At 40.2% G+C, this 14,156-nt stretch overlaps 1 protein-coding gene across 6 annotated transcripts in view; it reads right to left on the reverse strand.

Moving 5' to 3' along the window:
- Nucleotides 1–14,156, reverse strand: part of osbpl9 (oxysterol binding protein-like 9) — a 32,030-nt gene that overhangs the window by 4,039 nt on the left and 13,835 nt on the right. For 2 of the 6 annotated variants that reach the window (XM_080473912.1, XM_080473917.1), the window contains 13 exons: nucleotides 10,536–10,631; nucleotides 10,040–10,087; nucleotides 9,217–9,246; nucleotides 9,076–9,126; nucleotides 8,494–8,532; nucleotides 5,638–5,731; nucleotides 4,614–4,718; nucleotides 3,309–3,468; nucleotides 1,891–2,003; nucleotides 1,319–1,437; nucleotides 1,061–1,146; nucleotides 778–958; nucleotides 177–261 (listed from right to left, as the gene is read on the reverse strand). In XM_080473912.1, the coding sequence (XP_080330038.1) occupies nucleotides 177–261; nucleotides 778–958; nucleotides 1,061–1,146; nucleotides 1,319–1,437; nucleotides 1,891–2,003; nucleotides 3,309–3,468; nucleotides 4,614–4,718; nucleotides 5,638–5,731; nucleotides 8,494–8,532; nucleotides 9,076–9,126; nucleotides 9,217–9,246; nucleotides 10,040–10,087; nucleotides 10,536–10,631 (1,207 nt within the window). Of the gene's footprint in view, nucleotides 1–176; nucleotides 262–777; nucleotides 959–1,060; nucleotides 1,147–1,318; nucleotides 1,438–1,890; nucleotides 2,004–3,308; nucleotides 3,469–4,613; nucleotides 4,719–5,637; nucleotides 5,732–8,493; nucleotides 8,533–9,075; nucleotides 9,127–9,216; nucleotides 9,247–10,039; nucleotides 10,088–10,535; nucleotides 10,632–12,814; nucleotides 13,201–14,156 lie in introns of those variants that run through there. The other 4 variants (XM_080473914.1, XM_080473915.1, XM_080473916.1 and 1 more) reach the window with 4 other exon arrangements.

Consider the following 14,156-nt stretch of genomic DNA (forward strand, 5'->3'; position numbering starts at 1 on the left):
CTCCGACATTTGGACAAGATGTTTGCTTAAGGAGGCTGACTTACTGTTAAAGTAACACATTATATAAAAACACAAAGGTCATGAGCATATTATTAAGTATTAGCATGTTCACAGCTTGGTGAATGTATTGTATTTTATTGTTTTGTTAATTACACACAATAGGGACCAACACTCACTGGGTGGGTGGTGAGAGACCTGCTCTGCCACAAAACACACACTGTTGGTTGAGGACCAGGGAACCGGACCTTCTGATACAGTCTCCTACAGGACACCAGAGTAGAAACAATAAATGAATGAATACATGAATGAAAGAATAATCAATACTTTTTCCATATTACAAGTGAACAGTGTTTTTTTTTTTTTTAATCCAAGACCTGACAAATCTGTGCATCTGGAACCAGTGTGACCAGATAAATAAAGTGTTTAATATTTTGTGCTAATGTGGTAAATGACATCCATTCATATATTTAAAAACCACATAGAGTGACTCATTTGATAGTTAGACTTTTTTTAAAAAATATAATTATTTTTAAGTTGGGCACATTTTGTTTTTGCTTATGAATGAGAACTTTGTGTGATACTGAAACAGCAGAAGTAAGATATTAGCTGAATATAAGAGCCTAAAAAGATTGGGTGTGACAATCTTGGGTTAAATAATATGATGGTATGATTAAACTGAAGTTCTAAAGACACTTTAAAGAATACAGTCAAACTTGTGTGAACTGGGCCGGACTGATGACCATGACCGCAATAGCACATGACGGCACATGATCTCACCGTGGGTGGAGCGAGCTCCTCCGTCTCGACGGGAAGATCCCAGTGGCAGTAAAAGACTTCCCCCAGGATCGGGTTGTACGGTTTCTTGGCCACTGAGCCTTTCCTCCCTGCGTGGAATGCCGACAGGTACCACTTCACCACCTGCACCATGCGCTCTTTGGCCTCCGGCTGCTCGGCGATACTGTCGGAATCAAACGAGGATTTTAATGATGGTCTCACAAAGCGGAACCACAGATAAACAGAATGAAGACAACTCTTACACGACTGAGGAAATGATACACACCTTACAAACAAGTCTGGATGTGCAAAAAAGTCTGCATACATTTCTAACAAAGATCTCCTCTCAAGAATAAATGTAGGCAGCACCACCTGTGAAATACAGTGATGAAGGAAAGTTATGACAGTTGTAAAGGAAAAAAAAAAAAGTGTGTCTGCGTAACATAAGTGTAAATTAACGAGGCCCAAAGTCTCGTTCAACAGTTAAAACTACGCCTTGAACACTTGAAGACGCTGAAATATAAAAACAGTCTTACGGCCTTACCTTTGTGAGGTCCATGCCTAAACGAACTTGAGAGAGCAGATGCATGATGACGCTTTTGTGCTCTTCCACTGACTCGCCCTCACCGTCATCATCTCGGTCGTCATGGCTGTCAAATGGATCTGCAGATTAAAAAAATTTAATAAAAAAAGACCAGATGTGCCATGCCGTCAAAAACACACAGCTGCGTCCCTTAATTGTGTGGCAGATACAACCGTAATGAAGTAATACGTCATTCAATTACTTGGGTGTATAACTCACTGAAATAAACTAGTCATACTTTATTAATCCCCTTGGGGGAATCACCATCCCGCATTGACCAATTCTATTTTCAGGATATGGAGGTGCTGCCACATTACGGCACTCCAGGGAGTTGAAGGGAGTCAAGAGTCTTGCTCAGGGACGGGAGATTTTAACCCGCAAACTCCAGATTCATAATCCGCGTCTTTAACCTCTTGGCCACCACTGCCCCTAAAACAATTGCCTTCTCTCACTTCTAGAGCAAATCAAAGCTTTAGCCCAGCGATCATAGTATAAATAGTATAAATATGTATGTCTTGCGTTTTCTTTTTTACCTGCATCTGTGGTGCCGTTAGACATGGATGAGCTGAGGGACTCGGTGGTGTCGGGTCGTTTCAACGCTGTATCTTGATTTGCAAGTGACGAGGCTGCCGAAGGCCCTGAGGGACTGTGGGAAAAAGGAAAAAATAGTGGGCTTAGAAATGAGGTAGGAAGCAGTAGAGATGACATGTTGAAGAGCAGATAGAAATTCCAATTTTCTTTTGAGCCCCTCTTGATTAAAGCCACTTCATTTGAATTCACTTGAAACAGTATTGTTATAGTCGTTATAGCTTCTGTGGGTGAAGCTGACTTCAACCGTTTTTGTGACTATTAGATGGCATCACCCTTCTACACAGTCTGACCAAAATATAGAGTCTCCACATTCAAAGACAATGTGTGTTAAGCACAGAACATTATGGCGTATGGACTTCTTTCCAGTCACAATCCTGTTTGTTGAAGTCCCAGAACAAGTGAAAATGCTTTGCCTCTACTGATCCACATGAGTTCCATCACATTGTGCTTTGGTTTCCAGGTTTTCTGACAAAAGGATCATGACATATTTTCACAACAGTCATCCGTCCAATCTACAGAGTTAGGTGAGGACTGTTGGACGCTGCAAATCTCTCTTGCACGTCTCCATTGACGGTCAAACCCACTTCCTGTTCACGTTTTTATTTAATATGATGGTGCTCTCAGCTTGGGTGAAGGAAAGTCTTTGTATATTCAAGATATTGACCTGAGGGGACCGACTACGGAAGCTTCAACATTTTGGAGTGTTCAGGCTATATTGTTGAGAAACTGAATGTAGTATAGTTGGAACTAGTTGAAAGAGTATTTCTTGATAAACATGTGTTTATGTTGTAGGGATTGAAAACTTTGTACCGTGACCATATCTGAATTACGTGTATTATACAAGACGTTTCTTTATCTCTGGTAAAAATCTTTTGTTTTCACTGTGTTGTTGTTTGTCTATATGCGTTTGCCCTTTAACAGACTGGCGACCTGTCCAAGGTGTGTCCTGCCCTCACCCACAGCATGCTGGGAAAAGCTCCAGTGCCCCACGACATTGAACGGGATAGAAGATGGATGGTTTTGTGTATAGTCAAGCATCTCTCAGAGAATCCTCGTCAAGTTCATTGGCTCTTCATTTAGCCATTTGGGAGTCAGCTTGGCTTCACTACTTGTTTTTTTCCCCCTCTCTTCTCAATACTGGAAAACAGTAGGTTTACCATGACTAAACTAACTGAAGTGGTATTAATTAACAGAATGTTGAGAAACATTTAGTTGGTATTGTGGTTATGAGCGCCTCCTACCTTGCTTTGTGTGTCTGAAACTACACTTTCAAGCACCCAAAACCAAACTACAAAAGTATCCCTTTGATTTGCTGTGAGCGGTGTCGGCTGGAGAGGAGGTGCAGTGCTATTGTACTTACTCTATGCAGTGTTTGGGGGAAGTGCTGCTCTGGTAAAATTCATCAGCGTCATAGAACTCGTCCTCACTGGAGGAGTAGGAGAAGTCTGGCACCGAGTGCGAGGGGAGGGGGATTAGAGCTGGGGAGGCGACGCCGCTGCTGGGGCCAGATGGGCCACTCCCTAACAGACAAAAACAACACAAACAAAGACGTCAAACACTGTCAGTTGCTGCAGGGTTCTTGTCAGTTACATGCCAATAGACACAAAATGATGATCAAATACAGTGTTTTGTTCAGCAAGAGCACTTCTCCAGAATGTGCACAGTGACATTAAGCTGTCTTTAACATACTGAGGGCTTACTCTGAAGTGGATATTGACAGTACTCTCAAGCATGCAGCCAGCCCCCTTAGTGCAAAGCGCAGCATTTTAATACTACTGCATCAGCATCGAAGACAAACGGGCTACAACCTCTGCTTTGCTATGCTTTTGCACTCTGCTGTTCAATTTACATTATGCTTACAGACTGACACGGAAGAGCAGAATTAATTAATATTTCAACTGTATGCCTTTCTGTGGTCAAACTCATGCATCAGCTAAACATTGCTTGTAAAGTCAACTATCTGATAATACATATTCTGGAAAGTGTGCACAGTGTCTTTTCCTGGAGAATGACTAATACATCATGTCTGCATAAATGTGTTTATAGTGCATGGATAGTAAAATCTTTTCTTTCTTTTTTTTTTTTAGAAAACCTACAATAATAGAAAACAAAAGTGTCAAGGTCACAATTAATTTTGACTTTTGAGACACAGTAGTCCAAGAATAAAACTGTTTCTTCCTTCGTGAAAAAATGCTGTGAATTTAGATCTTAATCATCAGTAAAACCTGACTAAAGTTTATTTCTGAGTGCACATATTGTAAATGCCATTATTTCCAACAAAAAGCAAAAACAAATGTTTGAAACATTACATGGTGGCTGCAAGAGTCCAGGCTTAATGGGAACCTTTATCCGTTAACATTTTATCCCTAGAAGGCTAGTTAATAAGGATAAAGAGGGATTCACATACTTTTTTTTTTGCACGGCAATGTATTTATATACTCGGTTTCTGCAACTGACAAAACAATTTCTCCTCTTTCTGATAACAGATAATGCTATGTGACAATGGAAATTTTAGAAGGAACTAAACTTTTAAGTTAATTTCTAACCTTTAGCACGACAACAAAGATAATTTGCTAATCAAGATCATGTGACCAATTTTAGCCTTAAAAATGCCACCAGAAAAAAGAAGGAGGAAAAAAAAAAAGAAGTTTATTGATCAGTTTACCTGTACTGTTGGGAGTAGGAGTCTGCAGACTACCCATAACCGTTACGACAGGACCAACAAGTAACGTGGAAGGTCGTTGGTCTGATTTACACACCTGAGAAGCGTCTTTAGTGAAACAAGAAGGAACATCAATTAGCAGTGAAGCCTGATGAAGCCAGATCAGCATAAAAACAAAAACAAACAACAGTCCTCATATGCTGGCAGGCTGAGCCTGAGAAAGTGACCTGCAGTGTTGCAGAGTGAGACTTCAACTGTGAGGGGGATTCCACAGACCAGCTAGACACTGAAAATAGAATGGCCTATTTTGTGGTGCTTATTTTTGCAGGATTTTCAAAAAGTCTAGTCATAGTCACCGGACTAAAATACACTCACACGCATCACGAATTACTCACACAATCGCTGTGAATTTAGTCAATTATTAATCACCTAATGCGGCTTAAAATATAATTATACAGACAAATAAGAAATAATCAATAAGAAACTATCATCTATTCCTTTGGGAAGATTATTAAGTCTAAAACACAATATAAAACCATGAAATATAAATGGTACAATCCGATGCTTATTGATTTGAACATTCATTTCCAGTACATTTATTTAAACCAAGAACAACTGATGGTATCATCTGAGAACTTGACCTTGTTTCTTTTTCACTCTGTTACGTCTGCCAAGAACGTAATAAAGTCATCGATGTATATTTGTCTGTCTGTTAGAAAGATGAGGTCAAAACTACTGCTTAGATTTTGTCAAAACTTTCACCACAGATATTTATTAGGCCATTGAAGATTCCACTAAGTTTTGGAGGTGATCTGAAAGGGCGAAGTCCAGGTCGAGCTTTTGGTGGACATCAGAAATCTCTGATTGCTCTTGTTAAACTTTTACAATAACAAACAAAATTACATGTAAATCTGCAGAGCGAATTACATAAATTTGAAAAGTAATGATTTATCTAATGTAACACGATCATCTGTATCACAGAGTGCTTCAGCATGAACCTTCAGATGAGGCGAGAACAGTGTCATACCTGTAGGTAGTGTGGTCTGCGTTGGCATGGTGGTGTTGACTACAGGGGTGTCCAGGGGGGGCTGGTAGATCCCATCCACTGGGTTGATGGTGCTCTGGAGAACAAGAACAAAAAAACCCCAACAACATCGGTGTCAAAAACAAAAGAAAAAACCTCTGCATCAGATGCCTGTTGCAACAACCACACACACACACTGCCTGTTATAACTCCTTAGTTTTATTGTCGGATGATAAATAAATTGAGTTATTTTTAATACAAACAGCTTATTTTGTCAACCTATGTGGCACCCACAATGAAAGCAAAAAGGCCGATATCAAAGCAATAATTGACTGAAAGAATCCTTGATTGAGCTGGTTTGTGTTTCTATGTGACTGCAGGAACATTTAGCTTAAATATGCACAAGCCGGTCTGGGCAGATCGATGAGCTTTCACTCCATTTCCTGGAAAGCACGGCATTACAAGGTTTCATTACTGTAATCGATGTGAAACCAGCGACAGTGCTTCAAATCCAAATGCCGACAGCAGCTTCACACATTAACTAACATCACCTCTTGACCTCTGAGCAACCTTCCGGCCTAAAAGGGAGTTCATTAACTGCACGGGGTGAGCTCCACCATGTCTGGACCATATGTTAAAAAGCAGTCGGAATTGTTTGGACGCCTCATGCGAGTCCCACCTTTGCACACATACAATACGCATACAGAACATTAAAAAAAGAACACCGTTGGTTCAATGTGAAAGGGTCACTGCTACACCACCACACTGACAGCAACACTGACAACAAAGCCATCTAAAGTCAAAGTATTGACCCTTACTCTACTACAGTGTACCCTCAGGGTTCTTGGTAGCACTGAAATGACATTTAGTCATTGGGAGGTGTTATCCAATCTTACTAATTATAGTCAATTTCAGCTGTTTGCGTCTATGATGTGCGGACCAGCCTGTGGTCTTGCAAGCAGCAGATGAAGCAAAAGCAGATGGTGAAAAGCAGCTAGGAGATACAAGAGTGTTACAGCTGGTGAAGCTTTCAATCCTGAGTCATGTTCAATGCATATGTTTTTTTTCGATCAATGTAATATTGATGCAGCCAGTAGCTTTTGTGGCACAGCACGCCTAAATCAATCACAGTACATAAATTATTTTGACAGCTAAATACCAAACAGACTTCCTGTGTGTTCAGTGTAAATGATTTCTGCTCTGGCCAGTGTTTGACAGGGTCAATGAAATGTGTTGCCAGCATTTGAAGTATTTTCAGCTAAAGTTTAAAGTAAATTGCAACGTGATGTACACTTAAAAATGTTTTTAGCGCAAAGCTTATGACATATTGACACATGTGCGGTTATTCGTGAAGACAGAGCTTATGGTGTGCTATTTATACGACATAAGACTGTACTTAATGACTATGAGATTAGGTCAGCTATAAGAGCAATGCTGCTCTATGAGCTTTCTGCCCCATGTGGGATTCAAGAAGAACACTGTATATTTCTGTGTACACACTACTACCTACAGACTTTTCCAACATTTTCCAATGCTTGCAGTAAGGCTTCAGATCAATTTTTAGACTTTCCAGGTAGCAGCCAGGTTCAGTTCATGCTCCAGTGGGGTTTAATCTCTCGTGCATGTTTCATTGCCCTTCAGCATTTACTTTGCTGTACCTTCCATTTTCCAGTCTAGCAGCCTCTGTGCTGTCTTTTTTGGGGGATCTCGACACTTACACAACCTCAGTAGTGATATGTATTTCATTGCAGCTAAGTTAACATTTAGGAAGCCATGCCGTTCGCAAAATGAACAAAAAAGATGACAACATTTCAACAGATATCTGGCCGTCGGTTCCACTTAACAGATCGTTTGGCAGTTTATACTCACAGCACAATGGTCAGAATTTCTTTTGTCCAGAAGAGTTCCTGTTTACAAATGCCTTACTCTCTCTAATGTCAGTGACAGATTATCTGTCAAAAGCTTTGCTTAAGTCTTCCAGTTAACAATAACAAGATACTGAATGGAATAACAAGCTAAAATTGGAACAAGGACTTGGTAAGAACAACTTGTCTAGATGTTGATATTTCTGTTTATTTTATTTTATTGATCTATTTTCATATCTATTTCTGTTTTTTCCCCTGTTTATCTGTATGTATATGTATATAAGTGGGCATGTCCATTGTACTTTGTTAAAATCAATAAAGAGATGGTTAAAAAAACCACAAACAAAACAAGGTAAAATTGCCTCCAAGTGTGAAATCAATTTAAAAATCTACCAGTGAATGCTGAGGAAACTAGTTCTCATTCATGTAAAGCAAGCATGCGAGTTAAAGCATGCATAACCCCTGGAACATCCTTCACCATTAACGTGTACCTACAGAGCTCATAAACTGCTGTCTGTGTGGCTTTCCAGCTTTTAGTGCTCAGCGGTTCAATAGGCAGGCAGTGTGTGCACAATAAATCAATGGTGAATTAGTTGACTAATTAGTGGGTGAAGTGATGTGCGACACTCACACTCAGGCATGCAAACATACATGCAAATTCCAAGGACACACATTCCTTTTTCAACAATCCACATTTGTGCGTACCAAAGAAACACACGTTTGGTATTTTGATGAAGAAAAGGATAGTTCCCAAACATTGCTTGGAAAGTACACCTTAGATGAAATTAGGAAAGTGTTAACTTAATCAAGAGGATTGTAGTGGGAGACATGAGGGAAAGAGCGTCAGAGCGAGAGCGGATCTCCAAATTAGACGACATGCAGTACGGAGATCGGATTCATTTGCTTTTCTACGAGAGAGTAAACTGAGCAGTAAAGAAAGTTAGCAGTTTGTTTGATTTCAGTTTTTCTCATGGACAGAAAGTGTCAAACTTACTATAAGTCCGTTTGCGTGTTGTTGTTCGTTACTTTGGTCCTTAAAATTTTAAGAAGACAGTGTTAGACTGCTTGTGTGGGAAGAGTCACTTTTCAAAGCATCTGGAACATTTGAAGTGTTGAGAGAAATAAAGTCCATCTCTCTCGTCACATGGAGATTTAGAATATTCCCCGTGTTGCCAAATGCCGTGATCCTTTCATCACAAATCCCCCTTTCTTCTCTCTGATATTGTCAAAAAGAACAAAATTGCTCCATCATGGAAAGCTGTACTTAAATGTTTATTTAAAAAAGTAAAAAAAAAAAAAAAAAGGTAACAAGTGTCACCTCAAGGCCACATGAAGCCGAAATTATTGCTCCACTTCCTTTCAGAGAGCTGAAAGGAACATGTGATGAAACAAGCACAGGGCTCCACCCTCATCAACCACCAACCCAGATAGCAACGGGAAGCAGGGAACTACCCCGGGGATGCAAGGTAACTCTCAGTGCACGCCACCGTGGTCTCACAACAACAATGATTATGGTGAAATGGCAGAGCATATCACATTGAGGGGAAAACCAAGCATGTAATATAACAGAGTTTACCTTGGCAATTTGCAGCAGTACAATACAGTGCTTTATGGACTCTACCATACTCTGAAAGGGAAAAACAGAATTGATGTCATTTCATAGAAGTATACGTCCTACACACTTAGATGAAGGAAAATGCGTGAAGCTCTGACTTACACAAGTAGTCTGTTTCAAATTTTCAATTTTCTGTAAAAGGCAAGAAAACAAAAATCTAATCAAAAACACGATGCAAACAGATTAACAGCAAGAAAATGCACAACTTGGAAAAAAGCATTAAAATAATAGTGACATGTAGAAGCTTTTTTTTCTTAATCCATCCACTCAGGAGTGAAAGGTTTTTGAGGTCAACGTCATTACATACTGAAAAGGTTTACTCAAATCTAAACTCACTAAAACAGCCTAAGTAGACAACGTTTTGAAGAAAAGCAAGCAACTGTAATGGGAACGTTTCAATACTCATGACCAAGAATGACAGCTTACTGCTACTAAATGGAGTTAACATTAAAAAAATTCAGCTTTAAAAACAGTTTTCGATATGCAGTTTAATGACGATGCATCGCTTTAACCTTTTTTCCTGAATGACAAGGAATTTAGTTCTTTTTGATGCCGTTGTTGAGACAGAAAAACAACTTTACTTTTGTAGTTATCCCTCTGATATATGTTAACATAAAATTGGAAAAGAAATCTAGAAAAAACTAGTGGTGCAAACAAATTCCAGTACTTCTGTGTTTAATATATCAATATGTGTGGTGGGCTGTCAATAAAGACACTAATAAACTCATAACCACACATGCTGACATGCAACTTGTTGTGTTTATTCTTCTAATCAACACAGTGTGATTTTGAAGTTGACAAGCACCAGATATGAAACATCTGCACCACCCTGACAACTATCCTGTGTCTTTCTCCAGACGTTAGCTGGGAATCCTAACGAAGGACAGAACTGCAGACCAGAGAGCACGGTTCTGCTCATACTCACTCTGCGTGATTCATCCTCTTTGCAGTCCTTGATCTTCTCATCAAACAGCTGTGTGAGAGGAAGACGTGTGAGTGGACAGGGAAAGACAGATGGAACATGAGCGCAGATGAATCCACAGTTCGAGTGTTCAAAGGATTAGAAGGTGAATCTTTACCCATAATGTGGCAAGTAGTAAGCTGGTCTCATTAAGGACGGACACTTGAAGTGTTTTTACTGTTCTGACCCAAGACGAACTGCTTCTTTAAATTCAGTTTTCTACCTTGTCACCATAAACCCCATTTTCAATTACTTATTCTTTGTGAACAGTTGCGACACATTGATTACAAGATATGCCCTTTGCACAATCCAGATAAGATTTTAATAATCAATCACTATCAGTTAAACTATATTTTTTTGGAGTATCTTTGAAATCAGTGGCAACTTTCAACGTGTCCAATATAAGCGTTAAAATGTTAACCATAACCCATTAAATGATTACATCAAGTCAATGTTTTACCTTTAACTGGTCAATCAGAATCTGCAGGTAGGCATCAGCTTCAGCTAACTTCTTGTCAAAGTCTTGAACACTTGGAACCAATCCTGTCTCGGCCTCCTGAAGACAGGAAAACAAAAAGCAGAGCATGAGTGCAGCTCTGACTAAACCACCACAAAAGCTGAATAAGTATTTACATATTCAAAATAACATTTATAGGCACTCCCAATAATACAAAGCCATGAATACAGATATTGTCCATTCATTAAAAAAAACGACAACAAAAAAGACCCCCCCACCCACACACACAAACACTCTCCCGGACATACAGGCTTTGTAAACTGTATTTTGTAAAACACAAAACAGTCCACAGAAAGATCACCAGTTCAGGAGAATCTTCCAGCAATGTACTGTACTGAGGGAGATATGTATAGTATGACTGAAAGGCTCGCCGTCATGAAAGCACAGCAGGTCTGTCTGCCTGCCTGACAATGGCCAAGCACATTTCAAGCTCTAACAAAACTAAATCCGGTATCTCAAGGCTGAAGAGCGTTCAGTTCCCGACAGTGACAGACCGAGGACAATGTGTGTTAATGGGCTGAGGTGCACTCAGATTCATTCTTTGGTAATTAGCTTTGCCTCATAGCCCCCCAGACTGCATGCACACGCACAAACTCTGGAAGAGAAAATTACATTACATAATAGCCATTTGAAGGTAATTACTAAACTATTGGCAGAACAGACGTGACCAGGCATCCGTCTGCGTCTGTCTGAGCTCACGTGCACACAGAACAATCCAGTTGGCTGGGACACAAAACCAAAAACACACAAAAATAAAAGAGGCAAAGCTATCACCCCGGACATATAGCCAGTCATACCGAAGTGGTCAATAGCAAAGCCACTTAGCAACTATGACAACACAACATCTACGTCAAGTCAGATGATTCAGGAGATGACTACCACAGTGTGTCAGTACAATTTACCATTATACAACAGTAAAACTCTGGCATGGAAAAACCCGCAACACAAACATTTCCATGAAAACGGAGGGGTGAGAGAAACATTTTAAAAATCACAAAAAAATAAGTCCTCATTCTGTTACAAAAACAAATTCTGATCAAACCATGCATGATGTCATGGTCGCTTTGAATCTGCTGCGTGGCATTGTCCCTCTGCGTCCGAATGGTGAGTTTCCTGCTTCTGAAGATGAGCTTATAGGAACGTGAAGAAAAGCCATTACCGTAACCTAAAACCAAACACTGTCAGCAGTATCTCCGGGCTGCAAACTGCTAAAGTTTAAACTATAAAAACATGCTTGCTTTATTGAGCGCAAAGTCTGCATTAACTCAGCAGCCATGAAGTCTGCAGTGATTGTGGCAAGCTTCTTTAAAGGGACAAAGGTAGGTGTCACTGTGATTGTGACTAAGGCCACATGGCTGCCTGAGTAAAAATCAAAGAAGTGCAGACACTGAATTGGGTGTAGTTTAATGATTACTGTGGTCTTGTTTCATCTCAGTAATAGAGATGGTCTTCTTTGGTTTCCTAGTACACAGACAAAATAATTATTAATAGACTAATAGAAGATAACAAAAAGCTAAATACAGAGCTATGAAAGGACATCTTCAGGAAGCCCTAAATACAATGAATAAATACCCAAACTTTAAGAATACTGGGAATACAGGAGATTACTTTCAGCCTAAATGACAGTAGCTAAAACAAGTAAAGACCATATATCATAATGCTTTTGTGTACGATACCAAGAGACTCAACAATAACAGTTGAGTTGAAACGAAATACACACAACAGACAGAATTTACTGCACGTTAAATATATGCGAAAATGAATTAACCTAGATCAAGAAAAACGGAGCTAATTGTCACTGGAGCAAAATGGAAATGAAAAATGAGGCATGAAAAACACACATCGCATGTATTGTCATACTCAACAAAAGTTTGAAAGCAGAAAATCAGACACAGGTGGTTGGTTCATAGTAAGCCACTGTACTGCTGTAAACATTTTCATTCACTTCCACCTCCTATACTGATCGTTCCTGTGGCACAAAGGGAGAATTTCACGACAGTCTGCAAAGTCTTACATGTAAACACACATAAACCCATCCAACCCCTCCAGACTTCACAAACAACACTGCCTTCACACCCTCCCCCTCCCCCCTGCTCTATTTGTCTTTCGACACAGTGTGACCCACTTTAAAACGCTGATTCCCCAGCAGCGCAGTGCAGCCGTTTGGGTTATCCCAACTGTGATGCAGTGATGTTTTTTTGTAGGTGTGTGTATGTACTTACTGGGTGCCTTGCTCCAATGGACATGCTGCATTAAACCTGGTACATCTCTCAGGCCATTTGGCTTGACAAGTTGGTTCTCTCTTTTTCTGGCTCCGTTACTCAGCTTTTTTCTCCTCACCAATGCAACAAATCACCAGCTTCAGTGAAATTAACATACTACCCCCCCCTCTTCTCAGCCCCTCCTTCTCATGCAGAATGACACAGAGCACAATATCCTCCTCTTGCTCTCCACTGCAGCCTCCAAATATAAACCACAACAGCCTTCAAAATGGAGAAAAGTCGGGAAGTCAGTCTAGCTACAACGCATCCCTCAGCAGCAGTTATCAGCTGAGCATCGAGTACAAGATAGACAGAGGCGAACTAATCCAGGACCCTCCCCTGGCAGGAAAGGCACACTTCCTCTTACACAGGCAGAAGCAAAAACACACAAAGCGGTAGCGAGCACTGACAGGAACAAGCACCAACAGCTTCGCCGATTGGCTGAGGGCAGCAGAGGTTTGGTTGATCAAGCATTCAGGGCTCAGGTTGGTTAGCGCCAGGTCACATGACGCTATGACAGCAGCACACTAACACTGTATGAGTGCGTGTATGTGTGTGCGCACTGAACAGTCAGGCACACGTAGCACATCAGAAGGATTTGTCAAGGAGGGAGGGAGGGAGGGGAAGGAGGAGGGGAAATGGGATGTGGGAGTGAGAGCGAATGGAAAGGTTGGTTATGAGCATGAAAAGGAGGAGAAGGGCACATGATGGAAGTATGGAACATGCAGGAAGATTTGCCTTTAAGGACAGAAGTCGGGAAGAGGAACCACTGAAGGAAAAGAAGCTGCAGTACTAAAAATTGACAAAGCGAGACTAAAAGGCTGTCAGCAGGCCAGCTATTAAACAGACATTCCATTGAACTGAAAAGCCAGGTCTCGGAGCCCGTCCACCATGTATTGCCATAACATCATTTATGATGATGTAAATGTCACCATTATTTTTATTTATACAGATGACACAGATAACCAACTCTTAACTGCTGTTATCAAGCAAGGAAAAAAAAAAAAAAAGCAAGTTAAGGTTTTAAAAGTGCTGAAAACACCTGATATGTAAAGTACAATCAAATTCACCATATGAATAGGAGTAAAGTCAATAAATTCTATCTTATTGTGATATCTTTTACATTTACAGTACCAACTTAGCTCGCTGTACCCCTTTGACTTCATAAATACCAGCACACTGTTAAGCTTGACATGTTTACTTGAAAGGGATGGAAAAACAAAACAATAGATGGCAAAATAAAAGCAAACATTATCAGGTGCAATAAAATGAAGATTAACATCTAAAACACTTTGCTCGGTTT

This window comes from Lipophrys pholis (genome assembly GCF_963383615.2).
Source record: "Lipophrys pholis genome assembly, chromosome: 10".
NCBI lineage: Eukaryota > Metazoa > Chordata > Actinopteri > Blenniiformes > Blenniidae > Lipophrys > Lipophrys pholis.